At 47.2% G+C, this 20,573-nt stretch overlaps 1 protein-coding gene across 3 annotated transcripts in view; it reads right to left on the bottom strand.

Moving 5' to 3' along the window:
* Window positions 1–1,702: 1,702 nt before the first annotated feature.
* The window catches only part of mtcl1 (microtubule crosslinking factor 1), a 115,616-nt gene continuing 96,745 nt past the window's right edge, over window positions 1,703–20,573 (bottom strand). For 2 of the 3 annotated variants that reach the window (XM_072440685.1, XM_072440686.1), the window contains 6 exons: window positions 16,405–16,572; window positions 14,338–14,574; window positions 9,249–9,554; window positions 8,278–8,351; window positions 5,053–6,496; window positions 1,703–1,997 (listed from right to left, as the gene is read on the bottom strand). In XM_072440685.1, coding sequence (XP_072296786.1) covers window positions 1,797–1,997; window positions 5,053–6,496; window positions 8,278–8,351; window positions 9,249–9,554; window positions 14,338–14,574; window positions 16,405–16,572 — 2,430 coding nt within the window. In that variant the 3' untranslated portion in view covers window positions 1,703–1,796. Of the gene's footprint in view, window positions 1,998–3,574; window positions 3,621–5,052; window positions 6,497–8,277; window positions 8,352–9,248; window positions 9,555–14,337; window positions 14,575–16,404; window positions 16,573–20,573 lie in introns of all 3 variants that reach the window. The other variant, XM_072440687.1, reaches the window with a different exon arrangement.

The following is a 20,573-nucleotide window of genomic DNA, read 5'->3' as shown; positions in this document are numbered from 1 at the left end:
GGCAGATTATCCCTCATTATAGAATGGGAATGGTCTATTTTAATCTTAGGCCGCTCCAAATAAATTGTTTGTTTGCTGTAACCCGACCCATCATTTTTCAGGTGGATCGGTCGGTAGGTAAATTCTCTTTCTTTTTTTTTTTTGCTTTGAAGGCAAAAAAATATATCCCAAATCGTCGCCATTTTTGGATTCTGGCAGTGACCCGCAGTGACCCGCAGTGGCCCGCAGTGACCCGCAGTGGCCCGCAGTGACCCGCAGTGACCCGCAGTGACCGCCAGGGGTCAGGCTTCAAGAGTCAATGACGGAGTTCGTGTTAAGTTTCATTTTCGTTTAATTTTCGGCTTTAAAATATTTCTAGTGAGTTCCAGTCAAACAAAATTATTCAACACGGTGCTTTTTTCAAAACAACAGTCGGTGAGTCGGCGAGATATAAGAGAGAAAAAAATATTTGGCATAATTTTGACAAAATGCTGATATTTTCTTTTCAGGATGTTACTTTTTTCCTGGGGCGGTCGGGTTACGGCAAACAGACATATCTTTTTAGCTCAGCCTCATTAACATGTTTTTATTGATTCAAACTAAATCATTCTGTCATTTTGAAGAGCTACTTGTCCTTAACCAGATGAGAACCACTTTTATTGGTTTGTTTTGCCCATTATTACAATTTGAGTTCAACATTCTTCACAGAACACGTATTAAACAAAAAAAGTGCATGTAATATAAAATAAATCAAATACAAAACAACAGTAGTGAATCCAGTGCTTGGTTTGACACCCGTACAGAAACTCAAGTGTGGACAGGCACCGTTTTTGTGATTTTTCTGCTCATCTTAGAACCAGAAGTCCGTCTGACGCTAAAGCTGGTGCTGTGCCCATGTGTCCGTGTGTTTGGGCTTGAGGTACTCGCTGTAGTTCTTGTTCAGTGCCCGTCATGGATATTGGCAGCTCTGATCAAACCTATGTCGTGTGCATAATGTGTGTTTGTGTTGATTTGACTGGATTTATCGGATTGCATTTCTATAAAGCACTTTGGTCAATCGTATTTAAGGCAAGAAACTACAGGTAAAATCCAGACAGTTAAAAAAAAATAAATAAGAGAGACACATTTTAAAGCCCCAACTTTAAATAAAATCTAGTTAACTCGTATACTAAATAAGATGTAAAAAAAAAGAAATCAAGGAAAAAAGAAAGAGGCAGGAAATTTGAACTTAAACTCTTTTTTTTATACGTAACATGAGGAAAAACTAAATATTTCTCCCATTTATGCAAGTAAATTATAATATTTTTTAGAATTGAACGTCTCTTTATAAAATTATAATAAACGATATTTTTTTCCTTTTCACCTGCAGTGTCTCACCTAAAACTGTTACAAAAATGAATGTTTTGCAATTTTTGTTTGTAATTCTGAGCAGAAGAGCTACATTTTATACTTTATTATGTTAGTTTTTTCAGACCAGAGTTTGTTTGTTTTTCATACATCTGCAGCTCAACCTCTTCAGGACCGTATCCCAGGTGTGCGGACATAAAAAGGCCCCCTCGTCCCCGTTTACTGTCCATGGATATTTCAATTGCCTGTAGCGATATAAATGTCCATTACCTCCTTAATCATGGGGATGTTTTTTGTCTTCTGACCCATAATGTGGTTTTCTCTTTTAGTCAAACCCGTCAAGTATAAAAGACAAACAAACTCTGCTCTGAAGTGAACCTCGTTGGACTAATATAGAGTCTTACACTTTCCTTTCCCTGTCAATATTACAGAGGGCACTGTAAAGACCCCGAAAGAGGAAATAAACTAGTTCAAACTGTCCCCTGTGGCTCGGCTATGGCCAGCTGCCGCCCTGTTGGAGGAAAGCTGAACTGCACGTGTGTCCCTGCGCTCCATTCGGGGGAGCATGAGGGGGACCGGGCCCAGCGGGACGGGGGCCGGCGGTTGGCAGGTCGAGCCGGACGATGGAAACGCGAGTCCAGAGGAGGAGCCACGGGCGAGCGAGGCAGGTCCTGCAGAGGAGAGAGAGGTGAGTGACAGGGAGGAGGAGCTGGGGGCCAAAACAAACACATGCCAAAGGTTTGGGCCCGTGCCACTGTCCCGCCGGTGATGGACGTGAAGGTTAAAGGAGCAAATGAATGACAGCGACACACTTCCTGTTCTGAATTTAGGCTCTGACCAGACACTGACAACTGAGGATATATGAATGTGTTTGTATAAGATTTCCTCTTCACTTATATACATAAAGTGACATGTGAAGAGAATATTAATATATATAATTGTTGTGTTTTAAAGTCAAGAGGATACGGTGACAATAACCACGAGACACGTCTACATCTGTAAAATGTGTGAGACTTGAAAGACTTGAACATCGTCACTTGCGCGGCAGATGGAGGAGAGTTGGTGGAGTGATTATGTGTTAAAACCCACCCACTGTCATGAAATGATGGACACAACGATATGCACATTCTTCAGTCTGAAATGTTTAGTCTTTAATTTGGGAGCAAACAACAGCGTGAGGCATGCACCGGTACACCAGAGCAGAGATGAGGACAGGAAACTTCCAATTTCATCCACATTGACCATCCAATATCTGAGCCAAGGGAGAGTCCTTTGGAAGTCACACACACTGTCAGAAATGTATATTGAAGAGCAACAAATTCTGGAAATGGCAAAACTTGAAAAAATCTGCGATGACTTGACAGTCAGGTGAGTTATCAGAGGACAGACAGAAGCAGAGCTGAGGTTAGTGGATGTGAACACAGCCCTCTGCATGAAGAGTCTGGTGGCTCACACAGCAGCACAGAGCAGGACCTACTGATAACATCAGAGATATAATCTTACAGATTACACCTGCGCTGTCCTTGTGTGGGACGTCCAGGAGGGTCGTGTTGCAGACACTGAGAAACATTTTGGCACAAACTCCACCAAAATATAACACAGCAATCTGTAATCCACAAAAACAAAATGTGCTCTTAAATGAGATGAAAGGAGCACACAAGTGTATGTGATCTGTGTACTCCATCTGTGTACTCCATCTGTACACTCCATCTGTCAAAGTGTTAAACTGTTAAACTGTCATTATGTTCTGTTAAAGACTGCATATCTTAGTATAATACATTCATGTTAAGTATACGTGGTTGTCTCCAGCTAGAGAGATGACGCGTGTAGTAAAACCATCCTGTGGGAGACATATGTGCCAGGGTCAGGATCAAATGTGCTGCTAAACGTTGAACCTGTTTTGAGTGTAAGATAAAATAATCTTACTGTAGATTCTCTTAATGTTCATATGTCCTGTGCATTACCAGAGTGCAGCTGGGATGAGACTGGTCACAGTTACAGTTAAAGTGCTGAGTGTAGCACTGTATCTCAACATGAAAAGCACCCCCTTCACCACTAGATGGAGCGGTGAGCTGCACAGCCACACTGTGTGCTCCTTCAAACAGATGAGCGTCACACTGAACATGCACAGTTCAAAGAAACAGATGCTGTGGCTCCGATGGTTCACACATTTGACTGTCCTGTGAGGCATGCAGTGACGGGACATGTCCAGCAGGGCCCCCGCCTATGGCCCATAGAGGGAACTTACATCCGGGCTACAGCCCCCAAGGAGTAGTTAGTATGACAGTGTGGTTCTGCACCAGAGCGGGAGCAGCAGAGGGAGAGCAGCACAAGTTAATGTCAGTGGAAAGACGAGGGTTTGAAAAGCACAGATGTGACCACAGTCAACCAGGCACTTTCATTTAACCTGAAGGATGCATTACCACAGAGTGAAGAATATATCTGTTATAGAGCATACAGCTGTGGTAACTAATGCTACACACACATTCCATATTACGTATTGTACTTGTGATATTCAGTAGTTGAGTCATAACTAGTATTTTAGCAACATGAAACACATTTTAAGTTCTCTTTAAGGCTCTAACATTAGTAAGTTAGCATCAGTACAGTTCAGAAAAGAACAAGAGGCCTTGAGGGCAGTGGTTGCCAACTGGTTTGCCAAGGGGACCTCAATTCCAATCATGTGAAGCTTTTTTGTTTCATTTATTAACCTTTATTTATCCATTGAACCCCGTTGAGATCGAGACCTCTTTTACACGGCTGAACCATGTGAACCTATGTTTATGAGTAAAGAGCCACTTGATCGTTTGGGCTCATTAAAGGAGCCTGAAGGACGACAAACATTGGTCTCAGGAACGCATTCAACCCACAGGCCATAGTTTGGATACCTGAGCAAGTCATGGACAAACAAGCTCGTCAGGTGGTTAGTATGAATATCACTGTGTTTAGTTTAGCAGAAAAGTGACAGAGATCGTGCACCTTCTGAGGTCATGGAGCTGTTATTGTTTTCATTAGAATTTTACAATGTATTTATTAAGTTACATATCTGCTTTCCACGTGCCTAATGCCTTTCTAGCATCTTAACTCTTCACTGTGAGGAGATTATAAGCAATTTAGACAACTAACAGACATTAGCATGCTAACAGCGCACCGATTCCTGCTTTGCGGCGAATCAATCACTCACATAATTAAATGCAGACAGCGCACAGTGGTCTCATTTTCACCGTAGAGCTGCTTTTAAAACATATTCATGTACTTAATTACATGGAAAAAATGTGTGCAGCCGACAAGATTTGAGGCAAGCGGCAGAGCTCCACCTTTAACTATCTTTGCCATTTAATTAGCAGGTATAATTGCTAAGCTAAAGTATGAAACATCTCATATGTTTCTGATTTTGTAGTGGGGATCGACTGATCGACCCGTGAGACGAGATGAGAGAACCTTTAATTCCAGTGTGATTAACCCAGGGTCTGTTTGAGGAAGCTCCAGTTGGGAACCACTGCTGTGAAGACTCTACACATAGATCTGAAGCAAAGTTTGATTAAAGATTTAAATTTAACATTACCATTGCATCAGTTCAGTGATTTCAATCTGGGAAAAGAGATAACAGTAATCTTTCGTTTGTCTTTGGAGTTTGTCAGGTCAGACATAGGTTTGGTCTACAAAACACGGGCCCCATATCAAATGTATGATGAACCGGTGAATCCATGGTTGGTGCATATTTACCTCCATACACCCCGGCTGCCTATCCGAATCGGACGTCCTGTTCCCGCCGTCCCGTTGGCCGCCTTGGCCGCCTTGCCCCCCTTGCTGAGGTCTGCGCTCTTCCCTACTGCTTTCCTGAAGTTTCTTGCTTACAATCCTCGCGGCGTTTTCGGCAAGCGTGTATCCCGGCGGCGCGGACAGATCATGCCTTATGCTAACCACCTCGGAGTTCTTGTCCCCGTGCGTCTCCACGATTAGCTGCACAGGGCTTGGAGAGCGCCCCCTAGTTGTCCTTGAGTTATCTGGTTGAGTCCTATGCTCGTGAACGGGGCTCGGTTCGGAGGGACGGGAGCGGCTCGGCGACTTGTTGAACTTCTGTATGGCGTCGAAGCTGACCGGCGTGTGATCGATGATGTTGAAAAGGCTGGAGAGCCCGTCGTTGATGGTGGTGTGAACGGGACTGTCCCGCGTGGTGGTGGAGCGCGCCCACGCCGATTCGCTGTTGCCCTTCTGCGGCGTCGTGGGGGTAGGCGCGCGCACGCCGCTGTTGGCGATGTCCGTCTTGCTCGACGACGACGGCTTGCGCTGCAGTTTCGGCGACCCGTACTTGGGCGAGCAACACGACCGCTCGAATTTGCTCTGGATCACCGGCGAGTACTGCACTTTCCTCGTGTTGCGGGACGGCGACGAAATGGGAGTGCTGCCCCCTTTTGGCGTGAGGCAGCGATGCGGGCTGCTGGTGAGGTTTCGTAGCAGGTCGGTCTGAAGTCCGACGCTGATGGTTTGGGTCGTTTGCGTCCCTCTAGTGGTGAAACCGTTCGTCTGGCAGGACGTGTCGCGGAGCAAAGGGCCCGGAGGCGAGCGTATCGCGTTTCGGACCGATATCGCCACCTCTTTCATGTCGTCGCTCAGGTTTCGGGACAATTGTAGTTCCAGCGGCGACGGGAACGCGGCGGCAGGGCAAATGGACGGGTTCGGTGAAGTCCTTAGCCCCGTGCAAGGCCACCTCCCTGAGCTAAACATGTCATCGCCCAAATTCGAGCCCCTCCCATCGCCTTGGGACGCTCGGGTCGGACTGTGCAAGTATCCAAAATGCTCCGCACCGACCGCCCCCGCCCCGTGCCCTCTCGGTTGCGTCCTGTGGCAGTGTTCGGGGCTGCTCATCGTGCCGGACGACAAAAACCAAGACGACGGCGGCTGCGTGTACGGATCGTGAGCCTCGGCTCCTCTGTCGGGCCACGCCTCCCTTGGGAAGGGAGGAGCGGCGGCGGCGGGAGAAGCGAGGGCCGACGACGGGAAATCCCAGCCTTTACTGTTGAACTCCTCGATGTATTTGAGGTCGTCGGGAGAGAGCGGCGGGGTCGCGTCGTCCGGGCCGCGGTCGCTGTGGCGGTTTTTGTCCGGCAGAAACGGGGAGCTGTCCATCAAACGCTGGAAGTCACTCATGGAGCAGACAGACTTGGCCCTGGAAGAGAGAACAAAAGAAACTATTTGTTCAGGATGAATTAAATCAATATTCACGTTTTATTAAGGCTAATTAAGATGGTAAAGGATTTCAATAAGACTTTATGTTTTGAGTGAGTTTGAAGTGCACATTTTAACATTTTAAACACGTCCAGGAGCTTTAACTGTAGAGAAAAGACTGAAACTGCTGAAACTACAAGAATCACAAACTAGGACATTACGTTGGCTAAATGTTGAGATATTGTGATTTGCAAACTACGATCGATCAAATTGCAATTTCGATTTGATTGTGATGAGACTTGCAGCTCTTTTTACCCATGATACATTCTTTCATGAAACATTTATCTCTTTGTCCTCCATCGTAGTCATTGGGACAATCTTTTAGCACGAGTTCTGTAGATCAAGTGAAGAAGAATGCGTTTTTATTCTGAGTTATATTTGTGGACGACTCCAAGATTTTAGATAGGATTTGAAAACACCCCGTCCAAATCATTTTGTCCGGGGCAACGGGGGCCGAGTAGGCGGAAAAACGAGTAGCTTCGGCATACTCCGGACCACGGCTCGGCAGCCAGTCATAGCCAAGCACACAAATTTCGTCGACCAATCAGCGCGCAGCATGAACATTTTCATTACTATTGTCAAATACTTCCCGGCCCAATTTAATGATAATATTCCCTTTTTTTCTAAGATGTATTAATAAAATGGCCGTCCCTGCACTCGAAAATGCTCGTCCACATTTGAAATACCCTGTCAAATATACGGGAAGACTGTCCTCCATCTAAAAGCCTGGACGACGCTTAAAAAGTATAAGTATCGTCTCGAAAAATATAACACATCCGTCAACTCACAAAGCAACAAAATGAAATGTGCAGAAAGTGAGCAGCGCCGGCTCAAGATTATTTATGCCCAGGATTCTATTATAAACAACTGATTTGCAACACAAAAACTTGAAACTCCTACGTTTTAATATCGTTTCCTCAGCAAATCTTCTATAAAATCGCAACTGGCCAATGAAATGTATCAGAACTTCCCCAGTGTTGTGTCTAAAACTCTCCACTCAGCAATGTTCAGTGTAATTATCACCCCAGGCAACGGTAAAATCAAACCAATTATTGCTTTCTGTTCCAACTCATACATTATGAAAGCTACAGAGCGGTTTCATCTCTTCTTCCACGCCAACTAACTTTATGTCTTCTTTATGTCTTCACTACAGCACTTCTGTTAGTTTGTTCTGTATCCGAGGACTCAAATCTAACTTGATTCAAAGTTGAATATTTATTAGTAGTTGCTTACTTTCTGCTTTATACATTATTTGAATTGCTTGGTAAGAAATCAAATCATTCAGTTTAATAAATTTAGACTAAACTCAGGAGTATGATTAGGAGTATGGTCATGAAATGTGATACTGTAATTTTTATATTACTTATTATTATTTCCGCACTATAAGGCGCACTTAAAAGCCTTTAATTTTCTCCAAAAACGACAGTGCTCCTTATAATCCAGTGCGTCTTATATATGGATCAATTCTGGTTGTGCTTAACGACCTCAAAGCCGTTTTGTGTGGTTTTGTTTCGCTTAATGCGCCTTATATTTGAAAAATGATCGAATATAGACCATTCATTGACAGTGCACTTTATATTCCAGTGCCCTTTATAATGTGCTTTATATTCCAGTGTGCCTTATAGTGCGGAATATACGGTAGTTTCTTTATTTGAAGATTGACTGAGGGTTATTCCCCACGATGTCTGCGCGGATGTTAAATGTGTTATATGTGGTAGTTACCTGAGCAGGCTGCCTCCTCCCAGCTCGTCGTCGGGGCCGGACTCGCCCTCTCGCTCCGAAAGCTCGTTCAAGGCCTGAAACACCAAACACATCATTGTCACTACGAGATGTTTCAGTCGCTCGCCCAGTGAACTGTGGGATTTGCCGTTGAGGATGAGGATGTGCCACTCACAGGAGACAAACACATCAAACATCTCTCACAATCATCAAAAAGACATAAGTCACCTGCAGAGAACAAATTATTCATATAGTTATTTATATTTATCCATCCCAATAAGTATGTGTCACTATTTGATGTGTACTCTCAACTATAGAGTAAAGAAACTAAAGAAAAGACAATGTTCTACTTTATATCTGTAGATTCTAATTGAATATTTATGATTAGGGCTGTAACATTGTCATTTATCAATACATGATTTTTTGTATATATTGTATGGTTAAAAAACAAAAAATGTCTTTTCTTCTTGTGGTTTAAAGACACACAATGTAACTTTTCTAGTGGAGGTTGAGTCAAGAAATATAAATGGCGGGTGGACAAATCCAAAAAAAGAGTTTATACAGCAATTCTTTGTGTAATTGTTAAATCAGAACATTGTTTAAAGGAGCAGTATCTTACCGTTTAAAAAAAGGAACCACAATCTAGTTTTGTCAAAAGTATCACAAATCAGATAGAAACTAAAACTAGTACAAAAACTACATTTGAACAAGAATCGATAATAAGAAAAACACATATTTTGTCCAGTTTTAGAACGATAGACACATCCAAATGTATTGTCTGAGTTTATGAAAGCTCGATAGGTTTTATCTGGATAATCACTGCTGTTTCTGTCTCTCTTACATTGAAGTGAATTATATTTCAGCCTTGAGCGTTGACCCTTGACCCCACGGAGCCTAAAGGGAAGTGGAGAAGTGGAGACCTGCACCAGAACTAGACGTGTGGGATTGTGTAGAGGGCCTATCCTGGTTTGTACCTCCTTCATGCAGGGGAACCTCTTCTTACTGTCCAGGCCTGTGGCTGGGACGTCCAGGCTGAGCGGGTCCAGGGTGAGCGCGTCCACAAAGGGGTTTTCCGTGGGACCCCTCGCCCTCTGCTCGCCCAGCACGGCGTCTGAATCAGAGTGCGAGCGCGTGGTGGGCATTGGGGCGGCGGGGGGCGGCTCCGGGGCGGAGCAGAGCGGCGGCGACCGGGGGCCGGGGCTGTCCTGGGGAGACGAGGCCCCCCCGAGCGCCGGGGCCTCTGCGCCCTCGGCCCGGCGGGAGTTGAGCTCTCGCTGCAGCTGTGAAAAAGACGTGCGTTTATCCATCATGTCCAGAGCCCGCGGACCCTTCTCCACCCTCGTCACCCACTCCACCGTGTGAGTGACGGCGGGGGGTGGCATACAGGATAGAGTGCACAGCTACAACAGCGTCACAGCCACAATAATAATAATTAATAATAATTAAAATAATAACAGATGAGAGAACATGGTGAATAGGTGTACGTATGCTAACGCTAACACCTTCAGCTACATGACGTATGCTAACGCTAACACCTTCAGCTACATGACGTATGCTAACGCTAACACCTTCAGCTACATGAGGCACAGACAGAACTGTGGTAAGTGTCTGGTATGTTAACGTAACATATGAACAGTTATTCAGATAACTATAGCATAAAGAACATGCTAACAAGTTTAGCAAAGCATCAGTTTTACCCCAAATCATTAAATCCATTGAATTCTTCTTCCTCTGTGTCACTTCTAAACAACTCCACAAACTCCAGAGGAAGAGGAAGTGCAGATTCTTCTTCTGCGTCGCTCAGAGCCTAGAGCGCCCTCTTGTGGTTGTCAGTGTGAAAATAACGAATAATATCACACATAAGTCGCTCTGGAGCAGTGGTGGGCCGTCAGGACCAGCAAGGCCTTCTCTGATGGCCTAAACATAATCAGAATATAATTTAAAAATATATATATTTTCTCTCAAATATGTATGACATTATTCCCCAGAGTAAGAGTTTTACTCTTCATTTCATGTCTTTCCTCTTGTTGCTTCTGCCCCAGGTTCAGATTTGGAGGCTGGTCTTATGTTAGATCTTTTATCCAATCATATTCAGCCGTCATGTGTTGCCAGGATCTAAAACCTGCCTCAGGCCTTCAGACTCAACAGAGCTGGTGCTTGTAGCTTATAGTGAATGGAAATGAAAATGATGTGTCAACCAATCAGCTTCAGAGTTGGCTTTTGTACGTCTGCTGCTGTTGCTCAGGAGCAGCAGCAGGTGCAGCAGGTGCACGTCTTTTGATTGGATCACCAAGATTGAGAAGCAGGTTTTATGGGCGGGGCTATGCGAAACCTCAGAAACTCTGAACGAGGAAACTGGATGTGACAGACACATGAATCCTGTATTACTAAACTGTTTTTACAACCCACAACGTGGAAGGAGGACAATATATCGATTTGGTCGAGGATATAATTATAACGCCTTTCTCAAGACAAACTTTTCAAGAAAAACTTTTCAAGAAAAGTTGAAAACGTGTTGACAACGCACGGTGCGCGGCACGGACAACGCGTGGGACAGACAACGCATGCACGCGAGGCATGGACATCGGGCGCCGCGGCACGGACAACGCGCAGAGAACGAGCGGACAAAGGCAGGGCATGGAGAACGCAGGAGAACGAGCGGACAAAGGCAGGGCATGGAGAACGCAGGAGAACGAGCGGACAAAGGCAGGGCATGGAGAACGCAGGAGAACGAGCAGACAAAGGCAGGGCATGGAGAACGCAGGAGAACGAGCAGACAAAGGCAGGGCATGGAGAACGCAGGAGAACGAGCGGACAAAGGCAGGGCATGGAGAACGCAGGAGAACGAGCGCGGACAAGGTAAAGCAACGCCTGTTGTATAGTGTCTAGAGCCACGGCATCATAATGATGTAATATGATGTAATAAGAGGTGGATTCATTCGGGTGGGACTGTGTATGACCTCACTGAAGATGACCTCACTGAAGGCCCAAGCCCCAGACCCACGGCCTGACACTGCTCTGGAGTATAAGTCGCACCCCGGTCAAAACTATGAAAAAAACTATGCAACGTCTGGAAAATACAGTAATTATGATAGATTTGGTGTAATGTTGAAGGTTAAATGTTTCTAACCAGTTTCACGTAACAGCATCACAGTTTCCCATCACTGCCTCTTTCCCGGCGCATCTGAAGAATGCATCCTTCGTACCGTCTCACGTCCGCTAACGTCGGCACTTTCTCTCCTTATTTTTAGCCGCTAACGTGTGGAGCACGTCCCACGTGGATGCGCTGCACTGGTGTTGAATTAAAGGTTCACCTCATTACTACGGCTCACGGCGTCAATTATTCAGACATCGCCCGAGTTTGCTCTCTCGAGGACGGACGGCGATGACTCGCACGTTTGCCACGACAAAGACTTTGGTTTACTTTTGTTTGTGAAGGACACTCACACAGCCGCCTCGCAGACGTCGTGACTGCAGCATCAATCACTCTTTTCTTCACACGATCCAGAGGTTTTGAGTTCAGTGTCGATTTGTGAATTTGTTTTTTTTTTCCTTATTTTGAGCGGATTGGCTTTTTTCGCTCTCATTTCTTTCTGTAACATTCTTTATTTATTTGATTTCAAAGGCATATTTTTATTTGCTTCACTAAAATAAATATCATTGCAAAATTCAATTCAATTATTGATTTATTTTGACATGAAAATGACACGTGTGACAGCAAAATACAATTAATTAAATACACAAAAACAGAACACAATAGAGAGAGAAAACAAACAAACAAACATTATTATTCATTGTGTCCAAGGCAGGAGTTTTGAAGCCCAGATAAATCGTTCTAATTTAGGAACGTCAAGATTATTCGGTTAATTAATAATTGTGATTTTTCAGGTCACAATATAATCGTAAAAATTTTTTAAATATATAGAATTGTGACTATTTTAGAAGCAAAATTAAGTCTTTTCAATTCAATCAGTACGCAAAAAAAGAGTACACTTTAATGTGCTTTTAATGTGGCTGTTTATATCATAATAACTTTACTTTTCAGACAGTTTGATTTCATAAAGCTGCTCACAAACTATTGGAACAGTAAAGTATTAGAACGAAAGAACTTGAAGGATTTCACTGGTGTGTCAATGATCGTAAATAATTGTAATCGTAAATGATGCTTTTCATAACATCCTGATCATTACATCAAAAAAAAAAAAAAAAACAACTTTAATATTTATTCATATCTGAGGTTGAAAAGTTCTGATACTTCAAGAAGACACAGGTTCTGGGCTTTGATCCTTATCTACTCTCTGCACCGGACACGCCCTCTGCACCGGACACGCCCTCTGCACCGGACACGCCCTCTGCACCGGACACGCCCTCTGCACCGGACACGTCCTCTGCACCGAACACGCCCTCTGCCCCGGACACGCCCTCTGCACCGGACACGCCCTCTGCCCCGGACACGCCCTCTGCACCGGACACGCCCTCTGCCCCGGACACGCCCTCTGCACCGGACACGCCCTCTGCACCGGACACGCCCTCTGCACCGGACACGCCCTCTGCACCGGACACGCCCTCTGCACCGGACACGCCCTCTGCACCCCTCTGCACCGAACACGCCCTCTGCCCCGGACACGCCCTCTGCACCGGACACGCCCTCTGCCCCGGACACGCCCTCTGCACCGGACACGCCCTCTGCCCCGGACACGCCCTCTGCACCGGACACGCCCTCTGCACCGGACACGCCCTCTGCACCGGACACGCCCTCTGCACCGGACACGCCCTCTGCACCCCTCTGCACCGAACACGCCCTCTGCCCCGGACACGCCCTCTGCACCGGACACGCCCTCTGCCCCGGACACGCCCTCTGCACCGGACACGCCCTCTGCCCCGGACACGCCCTCTGCACCGGACACGCCCTCTGCACCGGACACGCCCTCTGCACCGGACACGCCCTCTGCCCCGGACACGCCCTCTGCCCCGGACACGCCCTCTGCACCGGACACGCCCTCTGCACCGGACACGCCCTCTGCACCGGACACGCCCTCTGCCCCGGACACGCCCTCTGCACCGGACACGCCCTCTGCACCGGACACGCCCTCTGCACCGGACACGCCCTCTGCCCCGGACACGCCCTCTGCACCGGACACGCCCTCTGCCCCGGACACGCCCTCTGCACCGGACACGCCCTCTGCCCCGGACACGCCCTCTGCCCCGGACACGCCCTCTGCCCCGGACACGCCCTCTGCACCGGACACGCCCTCTGCCCCGGACACGCCCTCTGCACCGGACACGCCCTCTGCCCCGGACACGCCCTCTGCACCGGACACGCCCTCTGCACCGGACACGCCCTCTGCACCCCTCTGCACCGAACACGCCCTCTGCCCCGGACACGCCCTCTGCACCGAACACGCCCTCTGCCCCGGACACGCCCTCTGCACCGGACACGCCCTCTGCCCCGGACACGCCCTCTGCCCCGGACACGCCCTCTGCCCCGGACACGCCCTCTGCACAGGACACGCCCTCTGCACCGGACACGCCCTCTGCCCCGGACACGCCCTCTGCCCCGGACACGCCCTCTGCACCGGACACGCCCTCTGCCCCGGACACGCCCTCTGCCCCGGACACGCCCTCTGCCCCGGACACGCCCTCTGCACCGGACACGCCCTCTGCCCCGGACACGCCCCTCAAAGCTTTCAAGAGCACGGACTGTGTGTCTGATCCTAAAATATAACACTTTAACAGTTGGAAATGACGCTCGTTAAAACTGTCTGCGAGTAGGCTAACGCTTATTAGCATCGCCACGCAGTAATATGTAAACTAGCATTAGCTTTAGCTGCTAACGACCTGAAACAAACAGCTCAGTCTGGAGTGATGTCTGTAAGTCCACTGGTCCCTCCTGACCACGCGACAGAAGAGAAAGAACCCTTTGTTTTTAGACTTGGCAGTTCCCACAATGAGCGTGCAGCTTTTGTCCACACGAGGGCAGTAGTGTGTGTGTGTGCGTGTGTGTGTGTGTGTGTGTGTGTGTGTGCGTGTGTGTGTGTGTGCGTGCGTGTGCGTGTGTCTCACCCGCTCCATCTTGCGGTGCATCTCCCTCATGCTGCCGTCCCACTCCTGCCGCTCGCGCTCAAACTTGTCGGTGAGTTCGCTCTTCTCGCGGCTCCACCTCTTCTCGCCGTGCTGCAGTTTCCAGCGCAGGTCCAAGGTGGCGCTGTGGCTCTCCGACAGCAGCCTCACGTGCTCCTCTCGCTCCAGCTGCAACGCCGGGTCCGCCTCCGCATCGGCATCGCTCTCCTCTCCCTTCAGCTGTTATAAAGACGGAGATATTCGCACATGAGGTGATTTACGGCTAAAGCTAACGATTATTAACGCCTTTTTAAATACATTAACATCCAAATACAGATGCAAATATGGTGATTGAAGGCGTCTAGATTGAAAATATTTACAAATAAAGTGCATTATTGATGAAAATCTGAAACGGTTTATCCTTTTTGGACATTTTGATTAAATAACGTCATGATAACGGCGTTTGGAATGTGTTTTAAAGCGCCCCCTACAGGTCGGACGGCTCATTGAACTAAAATGCAGTGAAGATAAATATATTTAGAATTTTGCTATCACAGAAAAGGACATTTTTTTGATGACATCACACTAGGAAATTACCCAGAAAACACTGGGACAAAACTCATCTAATGTCACAATTAATTTTATTTGACAAATAAAAGCACCTTTTATTTTGTTGAATTAGAGAGTCAAAAACGTTGTTTCTTTGTGTAAATCGTGCATAAACTTGAGGTGAAAGAGTGTCCCTGGTGTGATGTCACTTCCTGTCATTTTATTACAGATTTTTCAACGTTTTCTCCACAAACACCTGCTCGATCGGTGTAAAACTATCATTAATTTGTACAAATACACCAAATAAAGTCAAAATTATAAAGTCGTAATAACCTGTCTGAGGCCCTTTAATGTTGAAACTCTGAAGCCTTTAGACGGAGAATCGTTACAAATAAAGTGTAATTTTGATAAAAATGTGAAACACTTTGGTCTTTTTTGACATTTGACTTGATAACGTGGCCGTCTTTGTCTTTCCGTGTTTTAGACTCTGTACAGTCCAGATTAACCTCAGGTGAAGCACCTGACCCGGGCATATCTCTTCCTCTGTACCTGAGCGATCCGGCTCTTCCTCTGTACCTGAGCGAGCCGGCTCTTCCTCTGTACCTGAGCGAGCCGGCTCTTCCTCTGTACCTGAGCGAGCCGGCTCTTCCTCTGTACCTGAGCGAGCCGGCTCTTCCTCTGTACCTGAGCGAGCCGGCTCTTCCTCTGTACCTGAGCGATCCGGCTCTTCGTCTGTACCTGAGCGAGCCTGCTCTTCCTCTGTACCTGAGCGAGCCGGCTCTTCCTCTGTACCTGAGCGATCTGGCTCTTCGTCTGTACCTGAGCGAGCCGGCTCTTCCTCTGTACCTGAGCGAGCCGGCTCTTCCTCTGTACCTGAGCGAGCCGGCTCTTCCTCTGTACCTGAGTGAGCCGGCTCTTCCTCTGTACCTGAGCGATCTGGCTCTTCCTCTGTACCTGAGCGAGCCGGCTCTTCCTCTGTACCTGAGCGAGCCGGCTCTTCCTCTGTACCTGAGCGAGCCGGCTCTTCCTCTGTACCTGAGCGATCTTGCTCTTCCTCTGTACCTGAGCGAGCCGGCTCTTCCTCTGTACCTGAGCGAGCCGGCTCTTCCTCTGTACCTGAGCGAGCCGGCTCTTCCTCTGTACCTGAGCGAGCCGGCTCTTCCTCTGTACCTGAGCGAGCCGGCTTTTCCTCTGTACCTGAGCGATCTGGCTCTTCGTCTGTACCTGAGCGATCTGGCTCTTCCTCTGTACCTGAGCGATCTGGCTCTTCCTCTGTACCTGAGCGATCTGGCTCTTCCTCTGTACCTGAGCGATCTGGCTCTTCCTCTGTACCTGAGCGAGCTGGCTCTTCCTCTGTACCTGAGCGATCTGGCTCTTCCTCTGTACCTGAGCGATCTGGCTCTTCGTCTGTACCTGAGCGATCTGGCTCTTCCTCTGTACCTGAGCGAGCCGGCTCTTCCTCTGTACCTGAGCGATCTGGCTCTTCCTTTGTACCTGAGCGATCTGGCTCTTCCTCTGTACCTGAGCGATCTGGCTCTTCATCGCCGCCTCCGTCACCGCCCACGCCGCCTTGTCTCCGGCGATCCTCTGCTGGAGGTGGCAGCGCCGCGCCTCCTCCTCTCGCAGCTCGTCCCTGAACTCCTCCAGCAGCGAGCGCAGCGCCTGGAGCAGACGCTTGTTCTCCCCAAACTGTGAGGGAAGAGAGAGGGAGAGACATGAAGCAAAACTGAATCAGGTCTAAACCGGGACTGGTCGAGGTCTAAACCTTTATATGGTCAAAAATGCATTTAAAATCTCAAAGTGCAAGAAAAATGAATCACTAACTAATTATTTCTATTTAAATACTTTATGAACCAAATAAAGATGAACTTTACTCCTGTCGCTCCTTCTACGTTTTACAGCTCTTTAAACCGGACCTGCTGCTCGGCAGCAGTGCAGCTCAATCAATTCAGCGTCTCCTCCTCTTCCTCCTCTTCCTCCTCTTCCTGTTGCGGTTGAAATATCACATTGTCCTTCTCTCCTCCCTCTTTTCCCCTCCTTTTCCCTCCTTCTCCCTCTTTCTCCCTCTTTATTCCTCCTTCTCTCTCCTTATCTCTCCTCCTCTCTCCTCCTCCCTCCTTCTCTCCCCTTCTTCCTCCTCTCTCCTTATCTCTCTTTCTCCCTCCTTCTCTCTCTTTCTCCCTCTTTCTCCCTCCTCCTCCTCCTCCTCCCTCCTTCTCTCCCCTTCTTCCTCCTCTCTCCTTATCTCTCTTTCTCCCTCCTTCTCTCTCCTTATCTCTCCTCCTCCCTCTTTCTCTCCCTTCTTCCTCCTTCTTTCTCCTCCTCCCTCCTTCTTCCTCCTTCTCCCTCCTTTTCTCTCCTCCTCTCTCCTCCTCCCTCCTTCTCTCACCTTCCCCCTCCTTCTCTCTCCTTCTTCCTCCTTTCCCCTCCTCTCTCCTTCTCCCTCCTTTTCTTTCCTTCATCCCTCCCTCCTTCTCCCTCCTTCTCTCTCCTCCTCTCTCCTTCTCCCTCCTTCTCCCTCCTTCTCCCTCCTTCTCTCTCCTTCTCCGTCCTCCTCCCTCCTTCTCCCTCCTTCTCCCTCCTTCCCCCTCCTTCTCCCTCCTTCTCTCTCCTTCTCCCTCCTTCTTCCTCCTTCTCCGTCCTCCTCCCTCCTTCTCCCTCCTTCTCCCTCCTTCCCCCTCCTTCTCCCTCCTTCTCCCTCCTTCTCCCTCCTTCCCCCTCCTTCTCCCTCCTTCTCTCTCCTTCTCCCTCCTTCTTCCTCCTTCTCCGTCCTCCTCCCTCCTTCTCCCTCCTTCCCCCTCCTTCTCCCTCCTTCTCCCTCCTTCCCCCTCCTTCTCCCTCCTTCTCTCTCCTCCTCCTCCTCCTCCCTCCTTCTCTCCCCTTCTTCCTCCTCTCTCCTTATCTCTCTTTCTCCCTCCTTCTCTCTCCTTATCTCTCCTCCTCCCTCTTTCTCTCCCTTCTTCCTCCTTCTTTCTCCTCCTCCCTCCTTCTTCCTCCTTCTCCCTCCTTTTCTCTCCTCCTCTCTCCTCCTCCCTCCTTCTCTCACCTTCCCCCTCCTTCTCTCTCCTTCTTCCTCCTTTCCCCTCCTCTCTCCTTCTCCCTCCTTTTCTTTCCTTCATCCCTCCCTCCTTCTCCCTCCTTCTCTCTCCTCCTCTCTCCTTCTCCCTCCTTCTCCCTCCTTCTCCCTCCTTCTCTCTCCTTCTTCCTCCTTCTCCGTCCTCCTCCCTCCTTCCCCCTCCTTCTCCCTCCTTCTCCCTCCTTCTCCCTCCTTCCCCCTCCTTCTCCCTCCTTCTCCCTCCTTCCCCCTCCTTCTCCCTCCTTCTCTCTCCTTCTCCGTCCTCCTCCCTCCTTCTCCCTCCTTCTTGCCGAGTGCATTCTCCTCACAAACGAAGGTCAGAATATTATATTATTAGACGCGGTGAAGGTTCATTAACACGTCATTGTGGATGAAAATACACTGAGCGGAAGTGGCCAGTGGAAAGAGAGAGGCAATAATAACGGGAAAAACAAGTAAAATAAATAAAACAAAAATAAAAAGGGGGTATGTGTAAAACGGGTGGGGAAAGATAGGGGTACAGTTCAGAGTTCCTGGATGTTAACAGACATTTGCACATATATTTTCAGCTATGAACTTATGGCAGAGTCAAGTAATGGACTCCCTCGACTTTTGTGCAACAGACCGGCTTTTATAGCAAAATCCCCCCCAAAAAGACACTGCACCGTGCATTCGTTCTGTTTACACGCTGAACATAGTTATTGCCACTTATTGTCAGTGTTGGGAGAATACTTTGAACGTGCATTTAACTGAATATTGCACATTACACTGGCGAATACTGCGTTGCTTGCGTTCTCCCTAATACAGTACCATTCATGCAAAATCACCTTTTTAGACCTTTAATCCGCCTTTTGTTGTGCATTTTGGGTGTCTAGCAGTACAGAAAAGCTGAAATTAATCATTTAAGTAGCCGCAGTTAAATTCATGTACATTTGACAACATACTGCACGTTCTGTGACGAATTTTAATCGAAAACCTCACGGTAATTACAGCAGAACTCTTAAATAAGCACAAATTTCCAGTTAAACAGTTATTTTTTTCCCCCTTGTAGGGATTTTGCAGGGCCCACCTCCAAAAACGTTACACAGCGCAACTTTTAAAGCCTATTACGAAGAGAAAAATACACTTTAGACGGCGCCATTCGCAATTTATCCGTCATGAACCAAGACAGGAGCTAAATCAGGAAAAAAAAGCTGGATGACGCGCGTCTATCGGAGCACAATCAAACGGTGGACTTCAGAAGGACTGACAGCACCGCAATTATAATTTTAAGCCAGTAACTAGAGCGGTTTGGCCAATATGCAAATGAGAGCGCTGCCCTAGTTACAGTACACTGCAGACGCTCGCAGTCGCCGTGGTGAACCCCATAAACCAGGTCGTTTATGGGGTTCACCATCGTTATCATCCGTTTGTTGCGAGACAATTGTTCCTTTGTAAAGCTTTGTTTCCAGAGAGTTCTAAAGTATGACGATTGTTGTCGGGTAATTACAGTTACACAATTATCACTCTGGACGTTTATGATAGAAATGTGGTTTTCCCTTAAAACGGCGCTGTACGTTTTAAGGGTCAGAAACCGTTTTTGTTTTTCTTTCGTCAATGGAAATGTTGGTGTTTTGCATTTATGAAATGTATCATTTTGAAGCATGAGAAACACCAAATGCAAGCTAGTCAAGTATAAAACCACCCTGCAGAACATTTTAGGCAATGACATAAGCGGGTCCACCAGAAAATGGCCATAGTGCGTATTTACAACCTTGAATGATATCGTTTTGAAGTACTATTTGTAGTATATATTTATGCGCGAAACACATTTGATCACACTCTTATACAAAGGGAACAAAAAGATGAATAGCTAATGATAACTACTAAATCTATTCTGTTTTGAGGTGGTCACAGTAAATGCTTTCAGTATTTCACAGTAATATACACACATTTACACAGAGGCTTTTCCTGGTGTAATAAAGTTACATGTGTTTTGTTGCAGATGCGTTATAAAAGGAGCTTTTAGAGTGTTTTATGTGGCGTTCATGTTCTCCTTGGGAACTCGGGATTCCGGAATGAAGTCGAGGTTCTGACTTGTTTAATGCGCATTACATCTCGGAGAGTCGGGATTTTTATGTGACCAATCATAAAACCACAGAGTTAACAGCGTTTAATAGAGCTAACCAGTAAGTTTTAGTTGTTTTTAGTGTTTTTTTAGCGTTAGCATATATGTTTTGGACCGCTTTAGCTTTAGCTTTAGCTCGCCAACGCTACGTCTTAATCAAACAGAGGTGTTGTTGGGTCTTTTTGTACTAATATACGGCTCTTATCTATAGATAACTTAAAATAAACCCCTGAATGTTGTAAGGTTTAGTCAAAGAGCTCCAGCGTTTAAGATAAAGCAACAATTGATGACGTCACGTGTTTAGTTCTTTCCTTGACTTGTGTTTGCAGTTTTTCATCTTGGAAAAACACTTTCATTTCGACAACACTTGTAAACACTGTGTTGGTTGCATTATTAAGCAGCTTTGAGTGCTCTAGTTTGTCTAATGTTGTGCTTTTTCCTCCATTTATTACATTTGGGCCTCGCGGCGATCTGATGTTGTCGCTGCTGCGCTTTTTCATCAAACGCGTTTTACAGACTGTGTTAATG

The sequence above is a fragment of the Eucyclogobius newberryi genome, unplaced genomic scaffold, assembly GCF_026437365.1.
Source record: "Eucyclogobius newberryi isolate DKJ021-1_F unplaced genomic scaffold, fEucNew1.0.hap1 SCAF_12, whole genome shotgun sequence".
Lineage (NCBI taxonomy): Eukaryota > Metazoa > Chordata > Actinopteri > Gobiiformes > Gobiidae > Eucyclogobius > Eucyclogobius newberryi.
The sequence above is the reverse complement of the archived record's forward strand: the minus strand, read 5'-3'. Positions and strand labels throughout refer to the sequence as shown.